This window comes from Globicephala melas, chromosome 1, assembly GCF_963455315.2.
Source record: "Globicephala melas chromosome 1, mGloMel1.2, whole genome shotgun sequence".
Taxonomy (NCBI): domain Eukaryota; kingdom Metazoa; phylum Chordata; class Mammalia; order Artiodactyla; family Delphinidae; genus Globicephala; species Globicephala melas.
Window position 1 is genome coordinate 172,169,615 of NC_083314.1, and position 17,041 is coordinate 172,186,655.

The 17,041-nt window shown below is 50.9% G+C and overlaps 1 protein-coding gene across 2 annotated transcripts; it reads right to left on the reverse strand.

Annotated features, from left to right (window-relative positions):
• Positions 1–234: 234 nt before the first annotated feature.
• Positions 235–15,848, reverse strand: PINK1 (PTEN induced kinase 1). Of its 2 annotated transcripts, none has more exons than XM_060310111.2 (8): positions 15,394–15,848; positions 9,353–9,637; positions 7,846–7,946; positions 4,460–4,639; positions 3,408–3,571; positions 2,331–2,458; positions 1,759–1,995; positions 235–936 (listed from the first exon to the last, which is right to left on the reverse strand). In XM_060310111.2, exons 1-8 carry the CDS (start codon positions 15,787–15,789, stop codon positions 679–681), a joined length of 1,749 nt encoding a protein of 582 aa, XP_060166094.1. In that variant the 5' UTR covers positions 15,790–15,848; the 3' UTR covers positions 235–678. The 2 variants fall into 2 exon arrangements, with proteins under 2 accessions (XP_060166094.1, XP_030731987.1); XM_030876127.3 differs by having other exon boundaries at positions 4,460–4,642; positions 15,394–15,847.
• Between the last annotated feature and the right edge of the window lie 1,193 nt (positions 15,849–17,041).

Genomic DNA, 17,041 nt, shown 5'->3' on the forward strand with positions numbered 1-17,041 from the left:
GCAGAGAGCTGGTCACATATTTAGCGCTGATACAGAGGGGCCTGGGGATTAGCCAGGTTTCTTTTTAGCGTTAGTCAGGCCCCCTGAATTCGTCTAGACGAGGGGTTGGCAGACTTGGCCCGTGGGTCAGTCTGGCCTGCTGCCTGTTTTTTGTAGGCCTGCAAGCTAAGAACAGTTTTTACGTTTAAGTGGTTGGAAACAATTGAGACTATTTAGCGACACGTGAAATCCAAATCTCAGTGCCCCTCAATGAACTTTATTGCGAAGCCGCCACACTGACTTGCTTACGTATTTAAGGCTGCCTTTGCGCTGCAAGGGCAGAGTTGAGTAGCTGCAACAGCCTGAGTACTGGCCCTCTACAGACAAAGTCTGCCGACCTCTATCCAGACCAGTTTCTTCATTTTAGAGGTAAGAGAACTTCAGTCCACACAGGTTATATGATGCATCAGAATCACACTGCTTGAGCGCGTCAGCAGCTAGACTGTGAACTCGAGCTGTTCCTTCCGCTTGCCAAACCCGAGGCCTTCTCTCTGGCTGGCTGGCCCACCCTGCACCATCTTTTCTCCTGACCGACTCCCACACCCCTCACCTAGGAGCCCCTCCCTCAGCATTCACAGACCATCATCACACAGATACTGGAAGTTCTTTTAGTAATTCATTCACCAGCTCCATCAGCTATCACAGCGCCGCTCTCCACGAGCAGAGGAGGAGGGCTGCCTGACTCAGCGCTTCATACTCCAGGTTGGCCAGGAATAACATCTTCATTCTTGTTTCCACACAGTTCTTCTCTGCAAGCCTGTTGGCCAGCAGAGTGGCGGCTGACTGTTGGAGGAGCCAGCCAATCATCTTGTCTGGTTTCAGGTCCTTCAGGGCTAGAGTACGTTCACCCCAGAGGCTTAAATGAAGCAGGTTAGCAGCGACTCGGGCAGATGGCCTCTGTAACAGGAAGGGAAGCTGATGCTTAGAACCTGTGACAAAGTCTTCACCCACAGCCTGCTTTGTTAATGCATCCTCGTTGCAGGGCCGTCCCTTCTCTGACCCCGAGCAAATTCTTCTCCACCCTTCTCTCTCCTACAATGCCCTGCACTCACCTGACAGACACACACTCCTGGCTTTTCCATGGGTACAAATTGGTGGGGGGCGGGGGGCAGTGTGCATTGCTGGAAGAGCCTCCCCACCCTGGAAGGCCCAGGAGCCATGTCTGGGGTGAGGGGAGTTGTCACGACTTAATGACGGGCAGCAGCGAGCACCTACCGTGACCGTGACAGCCTGCCGCACACGGTGAGGGGTAAGTGGTAGGACAGGAGTTTGAGCCCTGGTCTGTCCAGGCTGTTGCCACTAAACATGCCACCTCAACCGGACCTGCCACTCCAATCCAGGTTTCAAATATGTTAGCCTTTGTAGTAATTTCACAATGTCCAGATCTCTTAGGAGACGTCATCACATCTGTCTGATTAGATCTCAGCTGATTCTTTAAGCTACATCTTCATTAAACATTTCTTAAAACTGCATCTCTTTCCCTCTGAGTAACTTTAAGCAACTAAAACCAAGAGGAGTTGAACTGCTGGAATCCTGACTAATTTGGTGGCCAGCTCCCGTACTCCTATCTATACGCAAGTCTCCTATACTTGGCCTTTACCTTTGTAAGACAGAGGAGCCACCTGTCACTCTAGTGCTTGCCCAACCCTGACCTTTACTCTGGAACACGAACTGAGGTTTCCATCCACACAATCCCTGTAAACCTGGGGATGGCCTCACCTTGCTGGCGTCTCGCTGGAGCAGCGACCTCACCAGCTGTCTCGCCTCCGGAGGCACCGACTCGGGCAGTGCTGGCAGCTGAGCTTCTTGGTAACTGCGGCTTTCAAGGCGGGCCCTGCCCTGGCCGTAAAAGGGATTGGGGAGCCCGAAGATTTCGTAGGCGAGCGCTCCCACCGCCCAGGCATCAGCCTTGCTGTAGTCGATCACTGCCCGGGGGCCAGGGCAGGCTGTGGACACCTGCTCAGAAAGCAACCGGTGAGCACTCATGCTGCTGGTACTCCTAAACTATTCATGCTCCTGCACAGCACCCAACTCACAGACTAATCTGAACTCTGTCCCAGGGAAACTAGAACCTGAGGGAACTGTAGCTCAGATGCAGGAGAATCTGCTCAGCTCTGCTTTGGGCTGACAAAACGCACATCTCCTGGAACATCAGATCCAGATTTAAGCAAAGAGGCAGGGAAGGGACTTCTGATACATTGTGGGTCAGAGAAGATGAAAGTGTTGAGTAAACAGGAAACCTGGGGGGAGAGGCTCTGCTGACGGCACCTGACACGCTCAGCAGGACTCACCTCAGGGGCCATCAGGCAGCCGTTTCCACCACGGTCCACATACCAACTGGTGAAAGGCAACTGCAGGCCGACACGCTCATCAGCCAGGCAGCAGCCGAAGTCTGTGATCACCAACCAGGGGCAGCCGTCTGCAGACGGACAGGCAGAGGTGAGTGGCCGAGTCTCCCCCACCAACCCCCCCACCGCCCGAGGTCCTATGTTTCCACTAAAGCCACCCTTTGGATGTGGGTACGAGGGGCTCACAGGGACTCCGTGTTGACCCAGGAGCACAGGCCAGCAAGGCCTGGACAGCTGCCCACTCGCCGGAGAGCTGAGCGGGGCCAGCCACACAAGTACAGATGTGCCTCTAGGAAATCAAGATCCCCAAGCAAAGAACGGGATAAAATTTGTCCCAATCTAAATAATCTAGTAATTGGAGCTCTCCCAAGATCGAAGGAGCAGCTCTTGTTTTACTGATCAGGTGGTGCTGGCTCAAATGACCGCCAAGAGCCTTTGAACTTGAAACCTCAAATCCAAACCTAAAAAACAGGTCCGTTATGAATTATTTGTAAAAGGATTCATACAGACTTCCTTTAAAAAGCCAGTTCCCCTAGAATTGCATATTTAATTATCTCAAATCTTCTAGTTCAAAATTGACCAGCGGTATGGCTCTTTTACAGGATCCCCAGGCAAGTGACCATCCAGCTTCACTTGAGTGCTTCCAGTGACGGGGAGCTCACTGCCAGGGGCAGCTGGGCTGACATTCAAGTAGTGCTCACTGTTTGAAAATTCTTTCTTATATTAAGCTAAAGTCTACCTCTCTTTCACTTTATTCAAGAAAATGTCCACCACTGAGGTTTCTATTCTGTTAGTGGACAACCGAAAGGAACCTGGGAACCGTTAACCACCACTCCACGGGTCCTACACAGAGAACAAAAACCTCCATCTTGAAGGAGGGAGTGCTCATCTCTTGTGTACAGAGCTAAGACATAACAACTTAGAACATAAAAATCAAAAAAGACCCAAAGGCTCCTAAACGTCCCCAGACCTAAAGTCCAGTGTGCCCTGGACTGCCTGGAGGTGCAGCGGGGCAACTACCTGCGTCTGGCTCCACAAGGACGTTGTCGGATTTCAGGTCTCTGTGTGCGACGCCCTGCTGCACCAGGTGAGCCACCCCTTCCAGGAGCTGCAGAGTCATCACGGTGGCCAGGCGGGGGCTCGGGCTGTTCCCATGAAGATACTGGCGCAGGGTACAGGAGTAGCTGGCAGAGAGGGCAACAGGGCCTCGGCTACTGTGCACCAAGGATCCCAAGCACCTTATTTCCTATTAGCGTGATGGCCTTTCCTCTTCTTTTTTTTTTTTTAATTTTATTTATTTATCTTTTATTTATTTATTTTTGGCTGTGTTGGATCTTTGTTGCTGCACACGGGCTTTCTCTAGAGAAAGAGAAGTGAAGGCAAGCGGGGGCTACTCTTCATTGCAGTGCGTGGGTCTCATTGTGGTGGCCTCTTGCTGCAGAGCACAGGCTCTAGGTGTGCGGGCTTCAGTAGTTGTGGCTCGCAGGCTCTAAAGCGTAAGCTCAGTAGTTGTGGCTCACGGGCTCTAGAGCTCAGGCTCGGTAGCTGTGGCACACGGGCTTAGTTGCTCCGTGGCACGTGGGATCTTCCCGGACCAGGGCTCGAACCCATGTCCCCTGCATTGGCAGGCAGATTCTTAACCTCTGGGCCACCAGGGGAGCCCCTCCTCTTCTTCCTGAACATTTTGATTTCCTTTTTCCCCAAGTATCCTTTCTGTTCCCACCCACCATCTTGAAATTAGGAAGTAAGAGCTGGGGCCTCACTATTAAAAGTAACAGTACAGATGCTTGTTTCCTTAAAAACCCATACGGCAATGCCAGGGGTGCAGGGACGGAGGAAGGAGAACAGTTTATGTTAAGAAACCAGGTGAGGTAAGCATAGAGGGGGCAACAGCCAAAGGTACTAACAGCACTAGGGGAAAAGTATGTTCTGACTCAACACGTGTTTCTGTTTTCATGAAAAGTTGTCCTAAAGGGACAACTGGCCTCCCAGAGGGCGGGGATCCCTCTTCCCTGCAACCCCAGGCTCCAGGCATGCTGCTCACTACAGGGCCTGCCACACCCGACACTTACTTCTTCATCACAAGGAAGAGTGTCCGCCCGTGGCCCAGGCCTTCGGGGTGAAGGCGCGGGGGCAGCACGTCAGGGTAGTCGAGCAGGGCCCCTGGCAGCAGTGGCACAGACGACGTGAAGGCGCGGAAGACGCGGATGACGTTGGGGTGTGCGGCCAGTTGCTTGGGACCCCCCTTGGATCTTCTTTTTCAGCCAAGTGGGACAAACATGAGGCCAGTAGCAGATATGACACTTGGAAATATAACAGTCTAAGGCCACATTCAATACCGACATGCATTTATGCGCCCAGCTAGCTCCTCGTATCAACTCTGCCCCAGGTGCAGAGCCTGGTTTTGGAAGGAAAACCCACAATGACTCATTGCATTCAGTGACTCCACCAGTCCGTCCACTGTCCATCCATCCCAGGTGGCAGAACACAGTGGAGGGAGGAGACCCTGGAATCAGACTGCCTCGGATTGAATCCCACCCCTGCCACTCCAAGTCCTTGGCCAAGTTGCTTAACTTCTCTGGGCTCAGTCTCAAATGCAAAAGGGGGATAAGGTGGTAACATACCTCAAGAAGTTGTTAATGCTTGTAAAGGACCTAGAATCTCCTCGATTCCAAGTTCTAGCATAACACTTGGCATGGAGTATGAGCCCAATAAACCTTTGAGTGAATGGATACACATGCAGTTCATAGTAGAGATGTCACCTGCTGCCATGCCCACACCTACTGCTCAGACACAATGGCCACGTTTGGGATTGCATGAGCAGGGCTGCAAAACCACCTGCCCCTGGCTCAGAGCTGCTGGGACTAAGGGTGAGCACCTACCCCAAGGGCAACAAGCCTGCAGTCATGTCTGAGGCCCAGTGGCTGGCAGGAAAAGGGGAGAGTCTCTCTTTGTGGAGTGAGTGAGTGAAGAAACGTGGCAGTACCCGGGCAGTCAGCAATGGAGCTGAGGGTGAAAGGATGCTGTTACGGAGCAGGACCCTACGGGGCCTTCCCCCGTATCCTCTGCTTTAGCTCCTCTCCAAAGTACCTGGATAACAGTATCTGATGCACATTCCTGAGCTGTTTTACAGATGTGACAACCCCCCACCAAATGGAAGGTGCTAACTACTTGATGACCACGGGCTCATGGCCCCCAGACCTACTGGCGCCTAAGCATTGATAATGTTAACCCCTGTGACACCACCCTGTCACCTCACCATCAACCAGTCAGAGAACTGTGCACGAGCCGATCACATACCCTGTGACCCCCTTCCCTTCCCCTCCCCTGGCCTTTAAAAACGCTTTGCTGAAACCCTTGGGGGAGTTCGGGGGTTTTTTGGGCATGAGCCACCCTTCTTGCATGGCCCTGCAATAAATCTTTCTCTGCTCCAAACTCCGATGTTTCAGTATTGTTTGCCCTCACTGTGCTTTGGGCACATGAACTTGAGGCCTGAGGGAAGCCAGAGGTGTAGCCATGGGTAGGAAATAAGGACGCTGGGTGGCAGAGGAGGAGGATGGAGCAGAAGCCCAGAGACATCAAGACAACACAGAGTTCAACACATGCTCTGTCTTCAGAGCTGCCTCAGTTCCGAGCTTTGAAGCCGGTCCACCATGTGGCCTCGTACAGCTCCTCTGGACTCCACCCAAATGGGCCCCTGTCCTAGGCGATCAAAGGAATCAAAGCATTGTTCCTAGCCTGGGGCCATTAGGGCCAGTGGGAGAGTCAGGATCACAGCACAGGCTGTCAGTGCCACAGTGGGAAAGCGCTGCCTGGCTGTCACGAGAGCCCAGAGGAGGCGTGTGGCTGTGCTGGGGAGACGCGTGTGTGTTTGTGTGTGTATATAGAACTGGAGCAGGACTGGAGTGTGTGTGTGTGTGTGTGTGCGTGCGTGTGTGTGGGGTGTGTGTGTGTGTCTAACTGCACACACAAGAGGCCTGTGTGCATCTGGTAAGGGCATATGAATTCACCACGGTGGAGCATAGGGTGTGAACGGGAGAAGATCAGAAATCAGGTGGGAGAAGCAGCCCCAGGAGCAGATCACAAGGGCTGAGTCTGAGGTCCCTAGAGGAGCAAGGCTAGGAAGAAATCCACCCAGTGCTCTCAGGGTCTTGGAGTCTTTCTCCTGAGAGTTGATGTCATCAGTACTTTAGGTAACAGACCTTCTGCCATATTCATCTAATCATTCCGCAGACATTCACTGAGCTGTTGGCTGTACACAGTAAACAAACATAAAAGCCCTGCCCTCAGAGAGCTTTCAGTGCAGCCACAGAGACGATGAATAAATAAGACAAAGACATCTACGATTTAAGGACAGATGGAGATAAATGCTGTGAAAAAACTAAAGTGGGTAGAATACTGGAGAGTGACAGGTCTGCACGGCAGCACCATGTCAGCTGGCTGACGCTTCCACCACAAAAGGAAGCACCAGAGGATAAAGTTAGACCCTAGGAACCAGCTGACACCCACCCTTCCCTACAAAGGAATCCGGAGAAGAGGAGGCCAGGGCTAAGCCCACCAAGCAGCTACTTCCCTAGGCCTGCACCGACCGTCAGTCACACTAGAGCCTTCCAAGCCCTGGAAGGGGTCTTCCACGTATGTTTCCTTAAGTCCCCATTTCCACCTTCTTGCTTCTGATCTACAGACCAACCCTCTAGTAAGTCACCAAAAATGCAGCGGGCCACCTCTTCCTGGGGGTCTGCAAATACTAAAGGGAGCACAGCGTCTCCTCTGGCACAAGTATTATCTTTTACAACCTGTGGGTTTGCAAAGCCAAGGTGAGCTTCGGCTGCCATCCAGACTCTTCCCTCTGTGGAGGGAGCCTCTTTTCCTACTTCTCTGCCTAGCTAATGGCTATCCATCTTCCAAGAGGCAGAACAAACTGTCCCTTCAAGAGGCCTTTCTGAATGGCCCCGAACCCCTGCAACACACGCACCTCTGGGCTCCCTCAGCACCTGAGCATACGCTATTCTAGCACTTACCACGCTAGACTCTGCTCCCGACTTCTCAGGCTCCTCTGTCACATGGAGAACAGGCCATTAAAAAAAAACTCTTGGCACTATCGGGTCACGGCAGCTGTTCGTGAAGTGAGCGTTGCCTCCGCTGGGGACAGAGTTCGATTTGTTTCCACCTGGGCATTACTTAGGCATCAGAAACCAGATCCATTTCCCATGGTTCTGAACTGGGCAGCTTTGGACGGCCTTCTCTCCCTACTCCAGCGTGAGTCGGCCACCTGCATCTTCCACCAGAGTCGGACCGTCTACAGTCTTTCCCAATTATCCACCAACTGAAAATCCATCACTGACTACATCATTCAGTGAGAATTTATTATCTACTGTGTGTCGTGTCAGACACTGTGCTGAGCGGTGAGGGCACAGGTGGGGATTCTGCTCTGTGTGGTGGGCAGATGGGTGCTTACCTGTGAGCGACTGCTCCATACTCCCCGGCCAAGGCCACTCGACTGGCTGGGACGAGCTCCTGGCTCATTGTGCTAAAGATGGCTTCGCTGGATGAGCCCGCCTGGAACACATCCGTAATGGATCCAGGGTTACACAGGCCCAAGCAAGTCCAGGCCCTCCTTATAACCTGGACCGGGACAGCTACTGCCTAGAATTGGTTTTGACCTTCAAGCTAAGATAACCTCTCTGAAGTGGGAGGCCAAGTTGAGTGTCTCCTGGGAGAGAGAGGGCAGAGATGCCATCCATGCCAACCCAGAGGACGCTCCCCACACCTCACACTCTTTGACAGCTCAGGTGCCCACGGCAGGAGGAGGTGTCAAGATGATCAAGGCAGGGGCCCTCCTTCCTGCCATAGGTGCCTCCGGTCACCACCAGGCTCAAACCTGACCACCGAGCACTAACGCTCACCCTCGCAGGCTCCCTTCAGCAGACAGGCCCAGCCCGACAAGCCCCCGCTGGATAAACTCGTACCGAATCACAGAACAGCCCTCTTCATCACCCAGTAAAAAACACAAAACAAGGAAAAGCACCTTATTTCCCTCATTTCATTATGAACAGCTCTCAGGACTTGTGAAACCTGTCAAGAATCCTTTAAGAATCAAGTCTTTTAGCTTTTGTGAATGCATTTGCTGTCGTGCCCCAACCAGTGGGAGTTTTGATACTAAGACTGGATGTTTCCTAGGTCGAGGACTTGGCTACTTGTTAGCTATCAGCCCAGCGTGGAAGTATAGTCTAATAACCTCCATTCCCCAGATCGAAACCTGAACCTGCATCCTTCAGTGTCCAGCATGAGCTGTGTGGCTGTGTCCCACCTTAGCCTCGGACAGATGCTCTGGGCAGGAGGAAACGCATCAGGTCTTGATGAATTTCCTAACCTCTCCTCCCACCCCCCCATGTAATGGCAAGATAAATTACTCTAAATGGACAGAAGTCTTTGTTTTCAGGTGGGAAAAATACTCAATTTCCCAAAGTGTCGAGTTCTGCAAGAGTTGAGAGCAGAGAGGCGACAAGCCAGCCTTGGGTCTGCAGGGGCGGTGGGAGGCGTGCGGCCCCTCGTGCCCAGCGTGGCAGGTCAGGGAGAGAGAGGCCGGTGCAGACTGCAGCCCTGAAATCAACTGATCGGCCTGGACACTTTAGGAACTTGGTACTCAGTGTGGCTCACGGCCCAGCAGCATGGGCATCGCCTGGGGGCTCGTTAGTGGCGGGGGTCAGGTGGGAGCCTCAGGCTCCACCCCGCAGCAGCTGCCCACGATCTATCTGCCTTCTAACCTGACCCCAGGTGATGCATGGACATATTACAGTCTGAGACATGCTGCTTCAGACTCTTGTGCAAGAGCGTGAGGCACCTGTACTGTGGAGAATCTGTGTTGTTTCCTATCTACTGCCTGGGAAAAAGCGCCGTGAGGTTCCCCCAAGATGGGCATTTTGAGAAACGCCGACTTTAAAGATGGAAGGCCCCACTCTTACCGAGATGTTCCACATCATCTTGATGGCCAAGGGAAAGGCAGGGGCCAGTGGGGCTTGCTCCTCTTCTCCTCGTGGAATGATCTCTGGGCCTCTCCCTGGAAGAAGCCCGATACTCCCTGCCACCTGCTGGTTCTGGGGCAACACAGGCATGGTGGCCTCATAGACAGCGGCACTGCAGCCCTTGCCAATGGACTTCCCGATCAGATACTCCTCCAGCCGGAAACCCTGCCAGCGTCTAGCGTCCAATGGGTCAGGGAGCAGCTTGTTTTTCTGGGTGAAAACTGCCTGTGAAGAAAAAAAGCAGGCACCATGAGCCAGGGAGCCCAGTAAGGCTTCAGTGAAGGGATGCGGAGGTACAGTGAGGCGAGCTCTTCACTGACAAGACCAAGAGCCAATAAAAACACAACCAAGGGGCTTCCCTGGTGGCGCAGTGGTTGAGAATCTGCCTGCTAATGCTGGGGACATGGGTTCGAGCCTTGGTCTGGGAAGATCCCACATGCCACGGAGCAACTAGGCCCGTGAGCCACAACTACTGAGCCTGCGCGTCTGGAGCCTGTGCTCCTCAACAACAGAGGCCGCGATAGTCAGAGGCCCGCGCACCGCGATGAAGACTGGCCCCCGCTTGCCACAACTAGAGAAAGCCCTCGCACAGAAACGAAGACCCAACACAGCCAAAAATAAATAAATAAATAAATTTATATATAAAAAAAAAAACACAACCAAGTTGGGTTTCACTGCTCGTCCTGGGCTCAGGCCATCCTGCTTTCTCTCTCATTACTCAGAGTAATTTTTCTCGAAGTGTCACTTCACTGCAGTCACCGAGACAGCCCAACACAGAACATGAATTAGTTAAGAGGTCAGAACTCTCAAATTCTGCAACGGGCACATCACTCCTTTGCTGCCTGTCAAGCTCCCAGCACAAGCTTGGGGGTTTCTGATTATGGAGACGGCTCCTTCTGCAAAGACCTCGGCAGGCAGGTATTGGACGGTTACCAAGAACTGTGTATGGGCAGAAGCATGTGGTCAGCAGCCACCCCTCCCACTTGGGAATGAGCTCAGGCTGCTTTTGCAGGCCAGGGGGTAAAATAAGGGGGCTCCCTGGAGCCGAGTCATCAGGGCCTGTTGTTGGGCTGCAGCCCACAGGCCTGCAAGCCTTGTATCTGCCCAGCCTTGAGACGACTGAAGAAAGAGCCTGGAGACAGTGACAAAGGCATCAATGGTTTATTGGACGGGGTATCTTACACATCTGCAGCATAAGGTCCTGGAGCAACATCCCAACGTGTGTGGCAGACAGCAGGCAGGACATGGCAGCAATCTTCACTAATCTTCACTAGTCGCGGGAGAAGGAGGCTACCATTTATAGGGAAATTGGTATCAGGTTGGCTCATCAGTTACCAGGGAAAGCGGCGGCTGGGGCACGTCCCTCACAGCCCCTCACGTTAATGACCATCAAGAGGACAGATGTTTCCCTTTAATAAACTAGCAGGTGGAGCTGTTTTGGCCTAAGGCTTAGAACAATCACTAGCTGGGGCAGGGGGCGAGCACCTTCCCGTGAGTAGGATGTAAGTGAAGCAGGGACTGGTCCAGCAGGGGATGTACAGAGAGCAAGAGGACGGCCATCTTGAGTGGCCTGACCATACATCTGTCTTCCTGTCTCTACCTCTTAGGAATCTGGTGGGCCATTCTGTTTGCAGAAAGGAAACAAGAATGCAAGAGTTCGGAGGGACATAGATGGAAATGCAGGTGCTGTGGGGATGCACTGGGATCGAGGCTATTTCCCCCAAATCGGGGTTCTTGCCTACTCCAGGCAGGTGACATCATTTCTGCAGTCACCCAAACTCTGCCTTCCCCCTCAAATCCCATCTGACCTGCTGACCCCTCCCTCTTCATGGTTAGTCACTCAGCTCCAGACTCTCCCACTCACGTCCTCCCTTCACCTGCTTCTGAGCCGGATGAAACCACACTGCTTTCACGTGTCACTCATCAGGTTCAAGAACCTGATAGGTTATTCGGTACCTTGTCCTGGTACTTCCTACATGGGAAAATTGTTCTGCAGGCTGGTCTGCACTGTCCGTGCTGGTCTCTCACATGCCTCTCCCTGAACCTTTGCTCAAACTATTCCCCTCCCCCGCCCCCTATTTCTATTGTCTTCACTCTACCTGCTCATCCTTACTCATCCATCAAGTCCCAACTCAAGCTCCTGCTTCCCCTATAACCAGTCCTGACAGCCAGCCCACAGCAACCTTTCCTCCTGGAGGATTCCTAAAGCACTGAGAACCTATGAGCTAACACACCTCGTATGATAACTTCTAATGTTTTTTAAAAACGAAAGTCTGTCTTGCCTTGCCAACTAGTTTCCAAACTCTGTGGAGTGGAAGCAATATCTTGTAGAGTAATCCTTTAGCAACCATGGTTTTGAGAATGAGATACATGTTTTAAAACTTTTAATTTTGAAATAATTATACACTCACAGGAAGCAGCAAAAAAAAAAAAAAGTACAAAATGTCCTGTGTACCCTTCACCCAGTTTCCCACAAGTGACATCTTATAAAAAGCACTAGTACAAAGCCCAGGAAAGTGACAACATACACTACTGTTAACTAGACTACAGACCTTACTCAGTTTTCACTTTTTCTTTTTTGGCCGCGCGCAAGTGGATTCTTAGTTCCCCGACTAGGGATGGAACACGCGCCCTCTGCAGTGGATGCGCGGAGTCTTAACCACTGGACCACCAGGGAAGTCCCTCACCATCTTTTCTGACCTGCATTCTTTCATGTGTGCACGCGCGCGCACGTGTAACTCTATGCAATTTTATCCCCCGTACAGATACATGCAATCACCACCACAATCAAGACAGCGTGTTCCGTCGCCACAGACTCCTCTGTGCCACCTCTTTGTATTTGGGCCACCCCCACCCGTCCCAGTCCCCTGGCAACCAGTGATCTGTTCTCCATCTCCACAGTTTTGTCATTTCAAGACTGTTATATAAATAGAATCGCACAGGATGTAACCTTTTGGAACTGACTTTTTTTCACTAAGCATAATGCCCTTGAGGTTCATTTAGGTTGTTACCTATCGATGGCTGACTCCTTGTTATTGCTTAGTATTCCACTGTATGGCTGTACCAGGGTTTGTTTAACAATTCACCTGCCGAAGGATGTTTGGGTTTTTAATATTTTGCTATTATGAATGATGCTGCCGTGAACATCTGTGTTTAAAAATTATTCTTAAGAATTGTGGTAAAATACACATAATTGGCCATTTTAACCATTTTAAGTGTGCAGTTCAGTGGCACTAAGTACAGTCACACTGTTGTGTAGCCATCACCACCATCCATCTCCAGAACTTTCTTCATCTTGCAAAACTGAAATTCTATACCAATAAACAGTGACTCCCCAGCCCCTCTCCCCAGCCCTTGTTCACTTTCCATCTCTATGAATTTGACTAAATACCTCATATAAGTGGAATCATACAGTACTTGTCTTTTTGTGCCTGGCTTATATCACTTAGCATAATGTCCTCAAGCTCCTCCATGTTGTTGCATGTGTCAGAATTTCCTCTCTTTTTAAGGCTGAATAATATTCCATTGTATGTATATAGCACATTTTGCTTATTTTTCACCCACTGATGGACACTTGGGTTGCTTCCATCTTTTGACTACTCTGAATAATGCTATGAACGTAGGTGTATGAGTATCTGTTCAAGTCCCTGCTTTCAGTTCTTTTGAATATATACTCAGAAGTGGAATTGCCGGGATATGGTAACTCTACTTTTAATTTTTGGGGGGAACTGCCATACTGTTTTCCATAGCAGCTACTCATGTACAGGTTTTTGTGTGAACATAAGTTTTCACTTCTCTGGGTAAATGCCCAAGGCTGCAATGGCTGGGTCCTACAACGAATACATGTTTAGCTTTGTAAGAAACAGCCGACTATTTTCCAGAGTGGCTGCACCATTTCATATTCTCACCATTGGTCCAGTTTCTCTGCATCCTCACAGGCATTTGCTACTATCACTAAATTTAAAATTTTAGCTGTTCTGATAAGCATGCAGAGATATCACCTTGTATGTTTAACTTGCGTTTCCCTAGTGGCTAGTGATGTTGGACATCTTTTCATGTGCTTATTTGACATCTGTATCTCCTCTTGGTGAAATATATATTCATGTCTTTTGCCTATTTTATATAGGCTTTTTTTTTTTCCCCAAATGCTTTCCAAATGCATCTAAAGGCACTGGTCAGTGTTCTACCCCAGTATGACACCATACAGAATTTTAGCACTAGAGTTGCCAGATCTGGTGATTTTCTTTCAAAAGAAGCCAAATGCCCGAATTTTTAAAATTAATTGGCAACTAGTCAAAAATTTTAAGTCACAGAAAGGTGAAGTGTGAGGAAAGGACATGGAGGATGGTAAGCTTAGGGGGTCAAGCTCCTCGGTTTAAAAACAGCCTCCCTAATTTTAAGTAGGATTTGTCAAGTTGGCCGACCTTGGCTTCTGCCAGTTGAACTGTAGCAAAAGACAAGTACAGAGGCTGGGGACTAGGTCAGGTGTCACCTGTAGCCCCAAAGGGGACAGCGCAAATGTGAGACACTCTGGTGATGAGTAACACGAACTGGGCTGAAAACCAGGAAACATGGGAGACACTGCTTGGTTTTCAACCAGCTGTGTCCTTGGGCAAGTCACCCCACCTTCCATGACCTCAGCGCTAAGCTGTGAAATGCAAGGGCTGTACTAACTCAGTGTTTCCAAACCCCAGGAAGAACGACCTCCCTGGAAGAGGAGGGGATCCTGCCAGCAGATGGCCTTCAGACTTGAACTCAACAATGGTTCTTCCTTGGGTGTCCAGCCTGCCCACCTACCCTGCAGATTTTGGACTTGCCAGCCTCCAGAACGGCAGAGCCAATTCCTTCAAATAAATCTCCCTTTTTATAAACACATCCTATTGGCTCTGTTTCTCTGAAGAAATACAGATTTTGGTTGAGCAGAAACAGAATTCTCTGAGCTATTTAAAACATTTAAAAAGCCCAAGAACCTCTGTGTCTCTAGTCACCTCTGATAACTCTATGCAGGTTAACTAAAACCCATTAGGTCTGCTGTTTTCTCCTGCTGTTCTTGCTTTTTACTGTGGCTTCAATTATGTCACTAATTGGCTAAACTGGATGCAGCCTGGCTGGCACAGTGGTTTAAGGGCACAGGCTCTGGAAAGTCAGACTTGGGGCACTGCCCTTTATTAGCTGTGTGACTTCAGCAAGTTACTTCACCTTTCACCGCTCTGAGTATGTTTCCCCATGCATAAATTGTGGATGACAGGCACCTCAGGAATAGAAGTGTTATTATGATTTAGTTGTCCTTAAATTTTAGAAAACTTATGGAAAGTCATTGGCCTCGGTGCAAGAGGAGCTATAATTAACATATCTTTTAAAACATGCTGAGGAAGGGAAGACAGTAAAACAAAAGTGAGGTCCTGGCCGAGTACGAGGAGATCAGTAACAAAGAAAATGAGCTTTAACCAATGACTGCCCAGAAATTCCAGCTCCAAGATAAACCTTGAGGGGCTTCCCTGGTGGCGCAGTGGTTGAGAATCTGCCTGCCGATGCAGGGGACACGGGTTCGAGCCCTGGTCTGGGAAGATCCCACATGCCGCGGAGCAACTGGGCCCGTGAGCCACAACTACTGAGCCTGCGCGTCTGGAGCTTGTGCTCCACAACAAGAGAGGCCGCGATAGTGAGAGGCCCGCGCACCGCGATGAAGAGTGGCCCCCGCTCGCCACAACTAGAGAAAGCCCGCGAAAAGAAACGAAGACCCACCACAGCCAAGAAGAAATAAATAAAATTTTTTTAAAAAGCAGAGTGTGTTAAATATTACAATTAAATCTTAAAAAAAAAAGATAAATCTTGACCCAGGGCCCCAAATCAGTACATGCCTCCCAGCCCCGCCCCTCACCGCACCCACACGCTTAGCCCACGCGCTTAGTCCCGCCCCCCAACCTGACTCCCGCCCGCCTCTGCTACGGCCCCAGCTTCGGCCCAGAGCCAGAGCTCACCTGGATCTCCTCACAGGCCGAGGCCGCCCGACGGCCCTCCGCTTGCTTCTCCTCTATGAGACCCAGACCCAGCCCGAAGGCCAGAAAGACGGCCCGGCCGCAAGGGCCCGCGCCGCCCCGGGGCCGCCCCACGAACTGCCTCTGGAGCCGCGCCGCCAGCCCGGCCACCGACTGGCGGAAGAAGCGGTAGCGGCCGGGAAGCCCGAGCCCGAGCCTGCGCGGCTCCGCGCCGGGTCCCGCGGCCTGGCCCGGGCGCTTCCCGCGACCCCAGCCCGCCGCGGGGCCCGGCCGCTCCGGTCGCCCCCAGCCATAGGTCGGGCCAGGCTTGGCCGTGAAGCGCAGTAGCAGCGCTCGGCCCAGCTGCAGGCCCCGGCCCAGCGCCTGTCGCACCGCCATGGCTCCGCAGCCAGGTCTTCCCGGCGCCGCAGGCGTCGGTGACGCCGGACAAAACAACAAACTTCGGGGGCGGCGCCTCTGCGCAGGCGCGGTCGCTAATGGGCGGGGCCACCACTCTGGCGGTTTCCTGGCTGGGCGCGCGAGGGCGCTGGTTAGTTTCTTGCGCTTTTGTACCCAGGGTTTAGGAGTCGCGTGTCAGGGTGGTCCTCAGTGTGAACATCGCTGGTTCTGGGCAAAATCGAATAATTAAGAAGGGAAACATATTTATTATCATCCACCCTGCCAGACTCTTTACATTTGTTAATTTTCCCACCAATGAGATAGGAATGTCATTTTTATAGATACGAAAACAGGCATGGAGAGGGCAGTGAGGGACCCAGGTCGTATGTGTCAGAGCTGAGGTTAAAGTTCACGTTGCCCTGATTGTTGGGTCCTTGTCTCCCAATGCCCTTAGGCTCCTTTCAACAAGCCCACGGTCTCTGCTGGCTTCTTAGGACTCCAAGAGAAATCGCACCCAAAGGCCACATTTTTCAGATTAGTGAACTGAGTCCCCGAGACGTGGAGCGACTTGCCCAATGTCGCACAGCTTGTTAGTGGCAGAGCCCTGTTACCCAAAGCTGCTGTTAGAAATGGCCGATAAAGGGATTAGTACTGACTTCTTTTTTCTTGCCTTTTTTTAAATGGGAATTTTCAAACACACAATATTGGAATAGTATAGTGAACCCCATGTACCCATTACCCAGCTTCAACAATTCTCAACAACTGGCCGTTATTTTATTCATCTATGCATACCTTCCTATGCCCCATTCCCCCAACTTTAAAACAAATCCCAGACATCGTATTGTAATGACTTTATATTGTAAATACCTAAATATCTATTGCTAAGTGATAACTCTTTTAAAGAAAGCATAAACAATATTATTATCACCTCTGAAAATATTAACATTAGCTCCATAATATCATTTACTATCCAGTCAATATTCAGATTTCCCTGCTGTTTTGTCTTATTTTACAGTTATTCAAACTGGGATCCAGACAAGGCCTACATGATTTATTTGGTCAGTGGGTTATTCTTTAACAAGGGACTATGCCTTCCCCAGGCTAAGGAGGTATATTTTGTGGTGCTGCCATTTTAAAAACGTTGCTGTAATCATGGCTACCTCTATTCTCTTTACCCCTAAGGATAGTTGTAGGTAAGAGGCCCTGGAAGAGATGTAGAATGTTTTTGTAGGTGTAGCCCTGTATCTCTGTG